This window comes from Pyricularia grisea, assembly GCF_004355905.1.
Source record: "Pyricularia grisea strain NI907 chromosome Unknown Pyricularia_grisea_NI907_Scaffold_1, whole genome shotgun sequence".
Classification (NCBI taxonomy): Eukaryota; Fungi; Ascomycota; class Sordariomycetes; order Magnaporthales; family Pyriculariaceae; genus Pyricularia; species Pyricularia grisea.
In genome coordinates this window covers 1,416,498-1,432,009 of record NW_022156716.1, presented here as the reverse complement: position 1 = coordinate 1,432,009, position 15,512 = coordinate 1,416,498, and the positions used below count along the sequence as shown (strand labels likewise).

The following is a 15,512-nucleotide window of genomic DNA, read 5'->3' as shown; positions in this document are numbered from 1 at the left end:
TTTTTTTTTTTTTTTTTTTTTTTTTCAGCAGCAATGCATCGGGAATATACGAAATAGGTGTTACATGGTATGAGTGTACTACGGTAGCCACGGTAGCTTTTTCTTTTCTTTTCTTTCGACTTCACATTCTTTCTTTCCACCTCTCCAAGACTTCCATGCCGTTTAGCACTTCTGCCAGGTCAGCGGTCGAGTTTGTCCCGACTAGTATCCCCGGTTCAAAAATCGTTGCGCAAGTCTTCTTCATGCGTTGAGGTTTCAGCACATAGAAGCCATGAACATAACATAGTAAACCCAACCACCCTCCCCCCCGGTGATCGGGCTAAGATTGGGGACCCCATACCAAAAAAGAGAGCCTAGCTGATCTGCAGGCGATAAAACGACCTGAAGGCTGAAAGATTGGGTGTGCGTCCGTGTTTATCTGTTCTTTTCGGGCAGCACCCGGATCATTAATTACCAAATTACCGGGTATACCTAAGTCAGATGTTGGCAGGGTGGGATGGACCAGCTCTAATTGTAGATGACGGCAAGTCAAGAGACTTTGGTAGCGCGTGGCTGACTGGGAAGAGTTTATTTTTGGAACGTTGCTGTTTCTTTATTACTCCGAATACGGTGTGCATGAAAAAGACAGAGACAAAGAAAAATGCACGGGAAAGCATTATCATTCAAAACAAAATGCCATGTTAATCCGATACTATGTTAAGTAGGTAGGCATTATGTATACCGGTTCCGTATAGCTTAGGTACCCGTAACTAGGTACCTTACCTTTACCTATAATACACCATTTGGACGCAATACATAGTGCATGCAGATTCTTCTTCATCTGATACTACTTTAGGAAGGATTCGGTCTGCGGGAGTGGAGAACTTCTATGCCCTGGTGCGATGATTTAGCCAGACAGGCTCTGGTAGCCAACCCTTCTTGTCAAACCACCATCAGCACGACGTAGGTAATTTCATCTAGCTGCAGCCCTTAATACGCAGTGTACCACTACCAACCAACCAACTAAAAACGGCATCTTCACTCCGTAATATAAAGAAAATTCGACTGTTCCTGAGCACGTCCACTTTAGGTTATCAATTGGTCGATTGCGTAGCGACTACTCCTCAGTGGGGAATTGTCAGTGTTACTGTATGCATGCAGTCGATAACATCGGATCCTTGTGGCCGAACCAACGAACAAATAAACGCGGCAAGCAAAACCCCCTTCCCCCCTCCAAAAATAATTACGTGATAACCGAGACCAGAAAAAAAAAACGGACGACGCATGTTCTTTTCTTTTTTTTTTTCTTTCCCCAGCACGGACCCCCCATCACAGCCCACCACACTACCAACCGGAACCGCTAGCACCCCCACCTTTGCGGGCTATCTGCATTCTACTGCGCTTTTGACGAGCCTCTGACGCACTGGAACCCGGCCTAAGGTGCTGACGGATTGTTATTCTAAAAACCGACCCGTTCATCTTACTATGCAGGTACAAAACTTGGTGTGACTGTTGGCAATCAAACTGATGATTCCTTTCCGCCCGTTTTCTATTTCTTTGGGTTTTACGAACTGCCAACCTCATCCAAAGGGTTCTTAGTCGAGGACGGCGTGCAGTAGGCACGTAAAGAACAGACGGTCAATTCTGCACGTACCCTTTTGTCCGGCGTTCAACCGCAAGTTGTTGGATGGCAAATGTCGGATCAACGCAGTTTAAAGTATCTTTTGGCATTTATACAAACAATAAAAAATAAGGTGTACATCATTGGTTGTGTGTGTGTGTGTGTGTGTGTGTGTTTTTTTTTTTTTTTTTTTTTTTTTTTTGCTGATCGAGCTGTTTGCAGCTAACTACCACCTACAGCAAGGTACCGTACAACCTGTACTATTCTAGCAGAACCACTTCTACCCCCTGCCCAATTTGAACAACAGGGGACCCCCCTTCCCTTGTCGGGGGCGCCCGCCTTGCCCGTCGCCTGTCTCACATCCCCGTCCCACTTTAGCCCCTGAAGACATTGATTGACACGCCCGCGCAAGCTCCAGGCCCTTTCGCATACAGGTTTCCCAGGTTGGGCTAGAGCCGAACCTGTTCGATCGCCCTCTTCAGCGCTAGGAAAGAAAACCCTCTTTGCAGATTGAGCCAGGCCTGGCTGGGGGCTGGGCAGCATTGCATTTCTGCATTGATCGCTAAAACCAGTACCGCGCTGGACAATCTCTTTCCTTCTCGTGTTTGCTTGTATCAGATCGATCTTTATTATTATTTTTTTCTTGTCCTGTTTTTTGTGTGTGTATTTGCTCGGTTACCTCATTGTCCTTATTCTTACCTTGCAACCAGCCATTCATAGCCTTTTGCGTGGAGTGTTTGTGGACATCCATTGGAAATCTACCACGCGGTTTTCTATTTTTTATTTTTTTGATTCCAACTAATCAACGCGCTCACTCCCGTCATTACTGGGTTGCACCAAAAACCTTCCTCGCCACACTACGTAGTACATACCATCTGATACCACGCATACACCCGCAACGTTCAAGACGAGACCCTGGATTTCCTCTTGGCTGGCAGGTTCATTCGCTTTTACCTGCTGTTCCAAAGTTGCCAATCGCTGCTATTGTCTTTTTTCCCCCAAAAGACTTGCGGTTGTTTGCTCGACAAGCTGCTCTCCCGCACGAACCCAAAAACCTGGCCCGCCAAGGTTGCCTTGATCGAATTCGCGGTTCGCCCAACGAGCAACGCCAGAGGATCGTCGCTCTATTCTTTGTCTTGCGCGGCAGACGGCACGGGCGCCCCTACCCGGCGGCCTAAATCGAACTGCCTGAGCTTCCAGCTCGAATGCTTGCAAGACATTGACTAGTCTCGGCTCTGCATTCCTGTCACTGAGGCGTTTCCCAATGCCTAGCATATTCTCCCGCCTCAAGGGGAAGGACGGCCCCACAAAGATATCCAAGTCCAAAAAGAATGGCAACCTTGATCATCTCACAAATCAGCTGCCGCAGAAGCCTCAATGGGAGGATGGCTTCGCGCGGACGACGGTCGAGCCTGAGGAGGTGCAGGAGCTGGTGCACCGCTGCACATCGGAACTGAAGGCTAGAGGTGAGGGAATCTCAAATATTGTCTGCCTGGGTACCCAGTGTGGTCGGCACGGAAACTGACTGCGAGCTTCGTTTTAACCGTATCCAGGCCTTGACATACCATTTTTGCTCCTCCCGTTCCGCCCGACCTCCAACCCTAGTGCAGTCCGGACTTTTATACGGCATTTTTTCGACCACTCATCGAATCTGCGCGGTGATATGCTGGGCCAGGAGCTTCGAATGCAAGAACCAATGGTAGGTTTGGCACATTCCGCTGTACTCATCCTGCCAATACTCTTGCTAAGTCCGTTTTCATAGGTCATATCTGGTGTCATAAAGTGGTGCTGGGCTAGGTTGCAAGGTGGCGTAGTGGGCTGGGATGCCTATGAGCTGTTCAAGGTGGGCGAACATGGTCCGTATCAAAAGTCCCCCCTTTTTTTCTTGCGCCTTACAACTTGAACTCCGGCAGTTCTAACTTGACCTACCCTTTCACCAGACTCGGATATGGCACGCGATTCCTTCCGGACTTTTATACCCCTCAGTGTAGAGAATGAGGCACGGACATCCATAATATTCGACTTCTTCGATCTGCTTGCTGCCGTAGCCGCGCATGGCAAGATGAACGGCTTTGGCGGTCGCAAACTCTCTCGCATGGCTTCATGGTGGGCTTTCGAGCACAAGGATACTGGAAACGGCTTCGAAGGTGGCTACAAACTTTGGCTCAAGGCAGCTGATGCGACCAGCCATCTGTTCTTCGCCTACCTACGATCGGTCGCCCCCCAGCAAACACAGGCCGGAATCTCCATGCTTCCTATGTCGCTTCAGAAACTGCTTCAGGAGACCGAGTATCCCCCGGAAAGGCCATCGCTCATGATGTCAACAACATACAAGGTGGTAATGATCGTCGAGACGGTATCGCCGACCCCTTTTGCGCTCCTCAGGCGAGGCAACCATTTCCAGTATCGAGACAACGACCGGCCGTTATTTGAATTTTCCGACTATGAGGATCCCGTTCAGGCTTTGACGGAGGAGTGCCGCAGAGTTCTTAAGGCGATTGCTGCGGCGAACCAGACCCAGGCACTGTCCAGTGCCAAGCACTCGACCGGTCTGCGCGATGCCTCTTGGTCACGATTTGAGGATATCGGATTCGGTGCGACGCTAATGGATGATGATGACGATTCGGAGCAAAGGCCAGGGAGGCGACAGATTACTGGGCTTAGGACTACGCCAGCCTCGGGAGTTAATCTTGCACGGCCAACCACACCATCATGGGCCGATTTCTTGTCCTCTGGATTTGCGCAGGATGGGCCCAACAGCCCCTCAAACCTCCTACTCCCGCCCGACAAGGTACTCCCGCCCATCGACACGACAATCCGTCAGCGAAGTGCACAGTCTCACCGACCGAGGCTGGAGTCTGAGCAAAACCTCGAGCCAGGAGAGCTGGCAAGCATATCCCGTTTGGAGCTCGACGACTCGTTCTGGTGGGTGTGGATGACCAGTCTCGCACCTGAGGAGACGGCCGAGAGGAAGTCTTCGTTTGGACGATGTGCTGTCATTGAGACCCAGATCCGCAGTGGGCGGTGGCTGATATTCGAGGAGATGGTCAAGGGCGCCGCGCCGGAGCCCGACGAGGGTGCTTATATTGCGGAGAAAAAGAGTTTCTTTAGTTGGACCCGCCGCAACAAGACAGGAATGTCTCGCAGCAAATCGGTGGGTAAAAACATGCTCGGCAGGGGAGACGGGCAAGGCGGCGGCGACATGGGCACCAGCAAGGCTAGCATCGGACCAGACCAGCAGGCCAGGATTCAAGCTGCAGCGCAGCGACTCCATGAAAAAGAGATGATGGAGAAGCGAGCAGCTGCGCAAAACTCGCCGACGAGGCGTGGGAGGACCGACGCTGAGCTGATTGCCGAAAAGACAAAGAGCATCATGACGATCCAATCTGGTCTAAAGACTGAGGCATCCCCGGCGATGCAGTGGGCCAACCGGTATGACAAGGAGGCCATCCGCGAAGCCTATCTGTCCAGTTCCAGCACAGGCCGGGGTCTTGGTCAATCAACAATGCAGTCCAATGGCAACGGGTTATATACACCCATCGAGGAGGATGATGAAGCGCCGCCACCTCCTCAGAAGTCACCCTCTCTGTTTCCCCCTGCTTCGCCAGCAGTGGCGCCGCAATCTCCTGTTACGAGAAAGCCACTTTCGCAGGCGCCAACGCCGGAGCCGGCAGCCTTGCCTCCACCTCCCCAAGAGCAGCATAGTATGGAACTGCAACGAACCGACCTGGTTTCCCCAGAGCCTGAGTTTAGCCCTGATAATAAAAAGCAGCAGAAAAAGCTGCACAAGGAGAAGGATAAAGGATCAGGCGGATTCAGGAAATTGTTTGGTCGTAAGAAGGACAAGGAGCCCAAACAGCAACAGGGCTCAGAGTTCGCGGGTAACGGCTTCCCACCGGCAGCAGCGGCAGGAGTGGCAGGAGGAGCAGCAGCCGCTGAGGCGCTTCACTCCCCATCCCGCGCCGCACTGTCGCCTGAGCCCCATATGACTGGAGCGAGCTCGCTCGCAGCGCCCAGCGAACGAACCGATGATCTAACGCCCCGAGCCCACACGCCCGTCACCCCCACAAGGCCTGCAGCCGACGGCCCACCTCCCGTGCCGGAGTATGAGCCATCCATAGAGACAGTATCGCCGGTCGAGACGATGGATGCCAACGAGGCGCGCGAGGAGTTTAGTCGCTTTGATCAGGGCCCGCTGGCGGACCAGCCAGCGTTCATTCCTAACGACTCGGACGATGAGTCTTTTGATGCCATTCCGCCACCTATCGCCAGGCAGCGAGAGAACGCCGCCGCCCAGACACTACCGGCCCCTGCTCCCGCTCACTCACCCGCCCCTGAGGTCCAGTCGCCAAGCCTGACGCCTGCACAGGACAGGTGGGCACAGATCCGCAAGAACGCGGCGGATCGTGCGGCACAGCAGAGGCAAAGCGAGGAGCAGAGCCAGGGTGGATACAGTAAGACCACGGATGGTGATGGAGATACGAGTGGAGAGGAGAGTAAGTCTTTGATCATTTTCTCATCTGTTACTCTTGGTGAAAAGATGGAATGCTAACCAACTTTTGCTCTCACAGCTATCGAATCTAGGGTTGCTCGAATCAAGGCCAGAGTGGCTGAGTTGACTGGCAACATGGAGGGCACGGCGCCACCAGGCAGCCGTACGCCTCCTCCTATCCGTCGTTAATGAGACTCACTCCGGTCCGTTGAAGAGGGCCGATGAGAAGGGAAGAAAACTCCTCCTAAGCTATACGATTCTCCATCTATGATCTTCCGGTTGTTACAACTGATCTTGCATAAGAACCAACCAACTTCATTTTTTTGATGTTTTCTTTTGTTGCTGCGAGATTTCTTTTTCTATTTTGGTATTCTGCGAAACTGGTACGACGGCATTTTATTGTCATATTTCAATTCTTTTATGCTGGACAAACGACACTGGGTGTTTTTTTGTCATTTTGGTAATGGACGGCACGAGATGGGGGTGGTTGCAGTGCGTTTTCAAAAAGATGTTGGCCTCTATCTAGGAGGTCTTGCAGCTTTATTTCTTTCTGTCTTTTTTTTTTTTTTTTTTTTTTTTTTTTTTTTTTTTTTTTTTTTTTTTTTTTTCTCTTTTTCTTTTTTTGGTCTCTGCCTTGACTTCTTATACCAGAATACCCTACTAGCAGTAATGATTTGTGGTTTTCAATGGAGTGTTTCTCCCCATCTCGTTATCTGCTTGAAGTGTGTTGTTTCCTCGTCTGCTAGGCACAAAGCCTACCTACGCACAAACTGTTGATGCTTGTTCTGAAGCAGTCGGTTGACGAGGGAAGCAAGGATCAGATTTGGCCGCTGCAACCCGATTGAGGGGCTGTTCTTTTTGTTGAGAAATGGACTCGGTGACGGTCACTACCCATAGTGCCACTGATGCTAAGTTTTGTTGCAGCGATAGAGGCAGGTATCCTCTTACGCGGTCTGCTATATGCAGTGACTATTCATTGTAAGAGAAATGGTATTTTAGAAATGAGGATTTCCTAGAGCATGCTACATATATATGTTATAGAATTTGAAAACGAGCCCAGACGGCGGGATGTTGCTCACCTAAAGACCAGAGAAATGTCGTGGGACAGGAAATATCCGTCTCCCTTATACGAATATAAAACAACAAGAAACAGTTCCCAGGTATAGTGTGCCACGTCCCCGAGCTCCTGGGATAACATGCCGTACAACCGGTCAATATTGCTGCATCTTTTGCGAAGCCTACAGCCAATAGTAACACGCCAGCACAGATGCATTCATCGGACGTGAAACCCCCTTTATACTTTGGTAGTAAATTGTTTTCAAGATATATCGCAGACCCATTATCGTACTTAAAAGAAGACAAAGACAAAAAAAGGTCACCGGATATCAAAGAATCCATGTTGTAAAAAAGCACGCCAAAAGTCTTTTTCTATATGCATATCTTACACCGTATTAATAACGTCCCGCCAAATCAAGAGCCTTCTTTATAAAAGACCAGACGTATAATAAATACCGGTAAAAAGAGAGAGAAAAGAAAATGATGCTGTAGTTTTTCGAGAGCAGAGGGAGAACAAAAGAAAAAAAAAAAGAGTGGTTGTGGGACAGAGAAAAAGAGGTATTAGACCTGCCATAAAACTCCCAGAAAATGCAGAGAACCACACACGGAACCATGGACGGTCCCAGTCAAAGCCATTGTTCAGAAAGGACTCATGCGTGAAAAAAATGACAAAAAGAAAAGAAAATGAATCAAGGAAAAAAATATAGAAATCTAGTCTAGTTTACTAGTGGCGGTGATCATGAGTGTGGCTATGGTCGTGATTATGACCACCACCGGACCCGGAGTGGCTACTGCCCGGCGGTGACTTGGCACCGGCATCGGAGCAGCAGCCCTGGCCCACGCAGTCGTCGACGCATTCCAGCAGACACACGGACCCAGGTCCGCCAGTCCCGCAGGCAGTAGCTGCATCAGACGCGGCGATGTCGGAACGCGAGAGATGGGCGTCGTCCAGGTAGAACTCGGGCTGGATGGTAGCGCTGTGGATGCCATAGGCGTGGAGGCAGCTCCGAGCACGCATGGCCAGCTTCATGTACTTCTCCCCGCCTTCTTCGCTGATAGGGAAGGAGACCTGGATGTGCATGGACGCAACGAGCTTGGTGTCGGAGAGCTGCCAGATGTGCACGTGGTGGCACGAGACCACGCCTGGGAGGTCCTGAATGTCGGCCTTGATGTCGCGAATGCTGATGTGATCGGGCGTCGCCTGGAGCAGGATCTTGGCCGTCGCGAGGGTTAGCGGGATGCAAGAGCGTAGGATGATGCAGGTGATGAAAAGCGAGACGGCAGGATCGGCGTAGAAGCGGCCAGACCACTCCGTCTTCCAGATGATGAGGGCGGTCACTATTACGCCGACGTTACCCAGAGCGTCGCCGATGACATGCAGAATCATGGCCTGCATGCCCATGTCTGCGTGGTTATGGCTATGACCGCCGCTCTTTTGCGCTTCCCTAGGTTTATTGTGGTTGTGATGATCGTGGAGGACCGAGTCCCTGCGCGAGCGCCCGTGGCTATCAGAGTGCCCAGTGCTACCGTAATGGCCTTCGTGACCAGCGCCGGTGCGGTCGTTAATGAGAGGCGTGTTGTCATTGGCGTCGTCGTTCTCGTTGTCCGTCGCAGACTCGTCGTCCGAGACCTCAACAGGTCGGCTGGCAGCTATTATCTCCTGGCGGAAGCTAGCAGGGTGGAACGACATGTCGTCAATGCTAGTAAGGCGACTGTGGCGGTTGCTGCTGGGCCGGCGCCTGTGTGACTTGAAGCGTGCGGGAACTCCGGCGACGTCCTCACGACTATCGTCGAAGCTGATGTGACGACCCTCTTCTGCCTCTCGGGTGGCATCGTGAGCGTGATCGTGATCGTGTGAGTGCGAGTGCGAGTGCGAATCGTCGTGGGCATGATCGTGGTCGTGGTCGTCATGGCCATGACCGTGGCTGTGGCCGCCGAGGACGAAGAAGCCTGCGAGGTTGGAGGCGAGACCCAGCGAACCGACAACGAGGATCAGCTGAGGGTTTTGAATGGTGGGAGGGTCGACGAAGCGGCCGAGAGCCTCGAGGAGGATGGAGACGCATAGGGCGATGAGGAAGACGGCGTTGAAGAATGCACCAAGGATCTCGGCGCGCAGCCAGCCGTATGAGAACTTGTCGGTGGATTTGTTTTGCGCAACACGGACAGCCCAGAGGCCGATAACGAGGGAAATGACGTCGTTGAGCATGTGAAAGGCGTCGGCCATGAGGGCGAGAGAGCCGACGTAGATTCCGACACCAAGTTCGAGGAAGAAAAAAGCCAGATCGATGGCCAGCATCACGCCGATGCGAGTTGCTTTAGACCACGCCATTTTTTGCGGTCGATTTCTGGTTCCGGGACTCCCAAGGTTGGCAGGCTGTTGTCGGAGATGAGGAGGGAGCAAGCGGCGATAATTGGCGAAAAAGAGATAGATAGATAGCCGGATTGGTAAGTGAGTAACTGCGCGCGGGCTATCTTGATTGTACCACCAACGCAATCCGCAAACAACCTTTCGCCCGGCGCAATAGTGATCGCCGTTAGGAGGAACAACGATCTAATTATATGAGGGACACAAAAAAAAACAAAGACCCCTGTTTTGGAATTAGAAAGACCCGGGCTATGAAGGCGACATTTCAAAAGGGACAGAGAAACTAAAAGAGGAGCAAAAAAAGGTGGGCAACAGGGGGGAAAAAAAAAAAGGTTCAAGAAATCGGAACCGCCCAATGCACTTGGAGTGGGGGATTGGCGATTGGCGATTGGCGATTCAATAACGTAGTAAAAGGGTAAGTGTGTCAAGATCGGAGGCAGAATTGGGGGAACAGAAAAATGTCAAAAAGAAAAAATTAAAATAACAATAATAACAATAGTACGATAATATTTTTTTTCCTACTAGTGTGGTAACAGACCCTGTAGAATGTCATTAGTGTCCATGACCACATGAATCTAATGAAATAAGCAGACAAGGAAGCTTCTGGGCGGGCAGGCCGAAGCCTTTTTCTGTATCTTCTTTTATGTAAGCCCGGTCAGGCAAAACTTAAGCTTTGAGCTTCAATCAATCTCACTTCGATTCAAGAAACGACGCCCCCCACTGCCGATACCGGTGCTACGGTACAAACTAAGTTATTACGCTGCTGCAGTGGCTGCACAGTCCTTGTAACATTCCGTGGTTATTATTAATTGAGATTAGCGTGGTACGGGCAAGTTTCACATGGGGGCTGCCCTGTATCTGTACTGCCTGTGTACAAATGAGTTCCTTGTGTCTTGTTTTGTCTTGGATGCAATTTTCAAATTTGGGGGTTTTTCAAACATGAAAATGCATTATAACGTCAGAGAGTAACACAAGCTGAACAATGCATTTACTGCACATGCTGTCTGTAGCTAATAAATGTACTTGGTGCAGTTTAATCAATTAGACGACTACCTGCCTGCTTTAGTTGGCCATTTAGCTTGTGAGTAGAATAGGTATCATTGTACGATGATGGTTGGTGGCAATGGAAGCTACGAAGTACATTGATCTTCCGACACTCTACAGTGCGCATTACAGTATAACCCAACAAAACACAGTACAGACACTGAGCCGGAATGCCGCCTCTTTGATTATCCATCGGTATGACGAACCACTGTCATTATGGCTCATAGCTAAGGAAAGATTGATTACAGCTTTACCTACCCTATCATGAACAAGACATCAAAACGTTGAATATCATCATCATCATCATCATCATCATCATCATAATCAGTCACGTTCCTAGATGTTACATTGTCTCTCGTAAAATAAATATAAAAAAAATCATACCCTCTACTACATACAATTAAATTTGACAAAAGGTCATAACCGTAGACTCCTACCATGGAAGACCCTCCAGAAGACATCAACTCGGCCCTGGAGTCATTCAGAGAACAGTGGCGGGCTGAAGTACGAGCAAAACAATCCCAGGCCAAACCTCGGAGTGATGCTCCGCCGAGTCAAAATAACAAGACTAGCCAGAACAAATCATCATCGCAGCAACAACAACAAAAGACGGCAGCAGATAGGAGGAAACCAACAACCAGTCCAACGCAGCTGAAATCAAAGGTTCAGGTTCAATCAACCCCCGCAGAAGCTTCCTCGTCGTCATCTTCTTCCAGCAAGCCTAAAAATGCCGCTGTAGAAGACACCCTCTCATCTGCACCTGCACCAACTTCATTGCCCACAGCAATAGTCAAGCCTGAAAAGACTCGCTCCGCCGTAGAGCTCTACGAAGATGCCGTTGAGCAGGAAACCCGCGGCAATCTCGGAGAGAGCCTTAAGCTCTATCGCACCGCCTTCCGGCTGGACCCCAAGGTCGAGCAGCAGTACAAGTCCAAGCACTTTGCCGCCGCTTGGGCTCCTCAGAAGAAGTCCTCCTCCGCCGGGTCGGGAAGCTCGGCTGCTGGCGAGAAGCAACAGCACCCCGATCATCCTGCCACCACCACCTCCTCCTCCACCTCCACCACAGTCGCTACTAAACCCCAGAGCATAAATGACTTGATAAACAGCTTTGTCGGCCTGGCCATAGAACCGGCTGGCCCTCCCATGGAGGGCATGCCACCACCCCCTTGCCCCATCGCGGCACTCCCGGACGAGGTCCTGTTGCACATCATTCAGGATGTCGCCGTAGACGACGTTGGTGACTTTGTGCGATTGTCCCAGGTCTGTAAGAGACTGGCGTTCCTGGTAGCCACTGAAGGGCGCATCTGGCGTCGCGTGTGTTTGGGGACCGAGTTCGGCTTCCTGGGCATGCACCGCCGTTTCCAGACCAGTCTGACTTGGGACCCGGAGAAGTTTGTCCTGGACGAGCTTGAAATGATCAGGCTCGACGGCCAGTCAGAAACTACACCTCTCGAGCAGGAACAAGGGGAGCCTGCAATATCACGGGCTCTCTTGTCCTCCAAGTATGGCGGCTCCTGGCAGACCATGCTCCGTTCGAGACCGAGAATCAGGTTCAACGGATGCTACATCAGTACCGTCAACTACATCCGAGCCGGTCAGGCCTCGGCGAACCAAGTGACGTGGAACAGTCCTGTACACATCTGTACCTACTTCAGGTACCTGCGCTTCTTCCGCGATGGTACTTGCATTTCGCTTCTGACCACCGCAGAGCCAGCCGAAGGTAAGCAAATGTTTGAATCAATGTCCAAATGAACCAGAATGACCTACCAGGTCCAGATACTGATACATGGCTAACATTGCCAATTAGTGGTGCAACACCTGACCAAGGAGGCCCTCCAACTACACCGTCAAGGTGCTTCAGGCCACCTTCCTTCTGTCGTAATGCAAAACGCCCTCAAGGGCCGGTGGCGGCTCGGGTCAGCCGTCTCGGAGCTCTACGACGACGCAAGCAAGGACGAGGGAGAGGAAAAGGAACAAACTCCCCCCGAGACCGAGGAGGACTTGTTCATCGAGACGGAGGGCATCGGCAAGTACATGTACCGTCTCGACCTCGCGCTCAAGACGGCAGGAAAGTTGGCGAGGAACAACAAGCTGGCCTGGAAAGGCCACTATAGCTACAACCGGTTGACTGACGACCTGGCCGAGTTCCCGCTCAAGAATGACCGGCCCTTTATCTTTAGTAGGGTGAAGAGATTTGCTTAGACTAGATGATTTAATTTCTCTTCCTGCAATAAGTTGCAACAAATCTTATATACTTGGTTTAGACCCCAGTTTTGTGCGTATCATCCAATTCATGTTTACTCTGTGAAGCCCAGATGCTTCCATATCGTATCAAAACTATATACATTGCGTGTCGTATACTCAATAAGCCAGAAATATTGGCCGCAGATTTTCCCCAAAAGAACGCCATTCTACGCCCGTTCTGGAACCGGTCCAGAGAAACCCTCAGCACAAAAAGGGTTGTGAGGTCCCGTATAAGATGAATGTTTATCCGCACACTTTGGTCCGTACCGTCCGTCACCCACTATCCCAACCGACCAAAAAAAAAAAAATCAAAAAAATCGAAATGCTGGTCACCACAACCTCCGTTGGTAATACACGGGTGACTCTCCCTGCGACAGCTTCTTGATGTCCTCCTTGATCTTCCTCCTCCTCTCGACCCTGCTAAGCGGCTTCTGCGCGGCTGCTCCCGTCGCCGCCAACTTGTCACCCTTGGCGCCGCCAAACATGGAAAGCATGGAGCTTCTGCTGTCCTTTACCTCGACCTCCACCACGGGCTCATCGTTATTATCCGTGACGATGCTGCTGTCACCATCACCACCACCGCTACTGCTACCCTCAAATTCGTCATTGTCGTACTCCCCCTTGGCCGCGGCGGCCTGCCACCCGGCGCTCTGTTGGATGTAGACATGCGGCGACGGGCGGGGAGGCGGCTTGATGGCGGCGCGGAGGTCGCGGAGCGTGCGTTGCTGGATGGCGTAGCCGGATAGGAACAGGGCGAGGGTGCAGGCGACGACTATTTTTTTTGGGAGGGATTGATTGTTTTTAGTGTATGTCACATTTTTAAAAAAAGGATGATTATTGACGAGGAGGTACAAAATAGACTAACCTATCATCGCCGTCAGTGCTACCGAGGCCTGGGATGATGTGATGAGCATTTTTGTTGTTGTTTTTGTTTTATTTTATTTTCCTTTTCTTTTTCTTTGAGGTTTGGTCCTCTTTCCGAATAGACGCCTTGTACCAGGGCAGACAGGCTGCTGTGCGCTTTCGTTTGTCCTCCCTCTTCGTAGTATGTTCAAATCTCTGGTTTCGGTTCACCCAATTGTTGTTACCGACGTTTATTTTTATTTATTTACGGGCAGTGAGTGGTTTGTTTCCGTCGGTCAATTTGTGAGAAGCGATGTATAGTAACGCGGCAATCTTTGATCTCCGTTTGTAAAACCGTAACGAGCGGGCCGGTGCATAATATCCAATCCTCCCTTGCCGTACACGGGGGAAAGAGAGGGCTGTCTGACGTAGTTTGTTTAAAACCCGGGAAAGTTTGTGTGGGGCTTGCTGACCAGGCAACTATCGACAAAGGGCCGATAAAAGCTGGTTTTTTGCCGCCTTGATGGGAGCCCCACCTTTCTTGGACCCCCTTCTGTAAACATACCCTGCTCGTTTGGTTCTAGGGATTAATATCGAAGCTTGTGAAGCCGCAGTGAGCTTTGGGGGATATAATTTCCTCGGTACGACGATAGGTCAAGGAAGCCTGTGACAAAATCCAAAGGGGTCACCAAGTCCACTTTAACAAACAACAATTTACTGCCGAAATAAATAAAAAAAAATAAACAAATTAAAAAAAAAAAAAAACGAAAGAAAAGAAGAAAAAAAAAAGCATGGGCAAAATACACCAAGCTTCGGAACACAAGTTCCTCGACGAGCGCGGCAGCTCATCAGCCACGCTCGCGCCCAACGGGCTCAACCGGGCGCGGATAATGGAAAAAGCCGTGGTCGACCGGATAACCGAGTCCTATTTTTGGAAGGAGCAATGCTTCGGCGTCAACGAGGCCGACATAGTCGACCGCGTCGTCGACCACGTCACGTACATCGGCGGCGTGGTGGGCCAGTCCCAAAAGCCCACGCCGTTTCTCTGCCTGGCGTTCAAGCTGCTGCAGCTCGGCCCGGACGACTCCATCCTGGCTGAGTATCTCAACTTTGGCGGCGAAAAGTTCAAGTACCTGAGGGCGCTGGCCATCTTCTACGTGCGCCTGACCCGCACCAGCGCCCATGTCTTCCGGACGCTGGAGCCGTTCCTCGAGGATAGGAGGAAGCTGCGGAGGAAGGGCAGGGCGGGCACGAGTCTGACGTACATGGATGAGTTTGCAGATGACCTCCTCACAAAGGACAGGGTTTGCGCCACGAGCTTGTACAAGCTCACCAGGAGGGATGTGCTGGAGGATCTGGACGAGTTGGAGCCTAGGGTTAGCCCCCTGGGTGATTTGGAGGATCTTTTGGAAGAGGAGGAAGAGGAGGAGAAGCAAAGGGATGCAGAGGAGAATCGAGACAAGAGGGATCGGGCTGGGAGTCGGGATCGGAGCAGCGATGACGAGGGGAGGATAACTGATGATGATGACGACGCGAGGGAAGGTCGAAGATCGCGCGACCGAGACGAAGTAATGGCCGATCGGGACGGAAGCCCAGGACCGAGCGCTGGATGAAAGTAACTTCTAGACTATTGCTATTCTACAATACCAGAGTGAAATATTTGCATCTTCAAGGGACCGCGAAAACCCATTGCCACATCAATAACCCCTCTGTTACAAGATGCCATGTAGTCGCTCAGCACCGCCAGGGGTATCTAGCGACGAGATAGTTTTCTGTAGTCCAAGAATCAGATCATACAACATCCCCGAGACAAAGTGTGTCCGGCAGTTCTGTAGCATTCGCCCACTGAGCCTTGTATTTCTATCACA

The 15,512-nt window shown here is 51.0% G+C and overlaps 5 protein-coding genes across 5 annotated transcripts; 3 read left to right on the top strand and 2 right to left on the bottom strand.

Annotated features, from left to right (window-relative positions):
- Nucleotides 1–2,864: 2,864 nt before the first annotated feature.
- PgNI_00366 (uncharacterized protein) lies at nucleotides 2,865–6,645 on the top strand (the record flags this gene model as incomplete). The annotated part of the gene is made up of 5 exons (XM_031120447.1): nucleotides 2,865–3,066; nucleotides 3,154–3,299; nucleotides 3,363–3,456; nucleotides 3,541–6,096; nucleotides 6,172–6,645. 5 exons carry the CDS (start codon nucleotides 2,865–2,867, stop codon nucleotides 6,279–6,281), a joined length of 3,108 nt encoding a protein of 1,035 aa, XP_030985983.1. The 3' UTR covers nucleotides 6,282–6,645.
- A 1,227-nt stretch (nucleotides 6,646–7,872) lies between these two features.
- PgNI_00365 (uncharacterized protein) lies at nucleotides 7,873–9,477 on the bottom strand (the record flags this gene model as incomplete). The annotated part of the gene is made up of 1 exon (XM_031120446.1): nucleotides 7,873–9,477. One exon carries the CDS (start codon nucleotides 9,475–9,477, stop codon nucleotides 7,873–7,875), a length of 1,605 nt encoding a protein of 534 aa, XP_030985986.1.
- Nucleotides 9,478–10,847: 1,370 nt separating this feature from the next.
- On the top strand, nucleotides 10,848–12,860 carry PgNI_00364 (uncharacterized protein). The gene is made up of 2 exons (XM_031120445.1): nucleotides 10,848–12,277; nucleotides 12,365–12,860. Exons 1-2 carry the CDS (start codon nucleotides 10,996–10,998, stop codon nucleotides 12,757–12,759), a joined length of 1,677 nt encoding a protein of 558 aa, XP_030985985.1. The 5' UTR covers nucleotides 10,848–10,995; the 3' UTR covers nucleotides 12,760–12,860.
- A 270-nt stretch (nucleotides 12,861–13,130) lies between these two features.
- Nucleotides 13,131–13,933, bottom strand: PgNI_00363 (uncharacterized protein; the record flags this gene model as incomplete). Its single annotated transcript, XM_031120444.1, has 2 exons — nucleotides 13,667–13,933; nucleotides 13,131–13,573 (listed from the first exon to the last, which is right to left on the bottom strand). Exons 1-2 carry the CDS (start codon nucleotides 13,713–13,715, stop codon nucleotides 13,131–13,133), a joined length of 492 nt encoding a protein of 163 aa, XP_030985988.1. The 5' UTR covers nucleotides 13,716–13,933.
- A 502-nt stretch (nucleotides 13,934–14,435) lies between these two features.
- Nucleotides 14,436–15,257, top strand: PgNI_00362 (uncharacterized protein; the record flags this gene model as incomplete). The annotated part of the gene is made up of 1 exon (XM_031120443.1): nucleotides 14,436–15,257. One exon carries the CDS (start codon nucleotides 14,436–14,438, stop codon nucleotides 15,255–15,257), a length of 822 nt encoding a protein of 273 aa, XP_030985987.1.
- Between the last annotated feature and the right edge of the window lie 255 nt (nucleotides 15,258–15,512).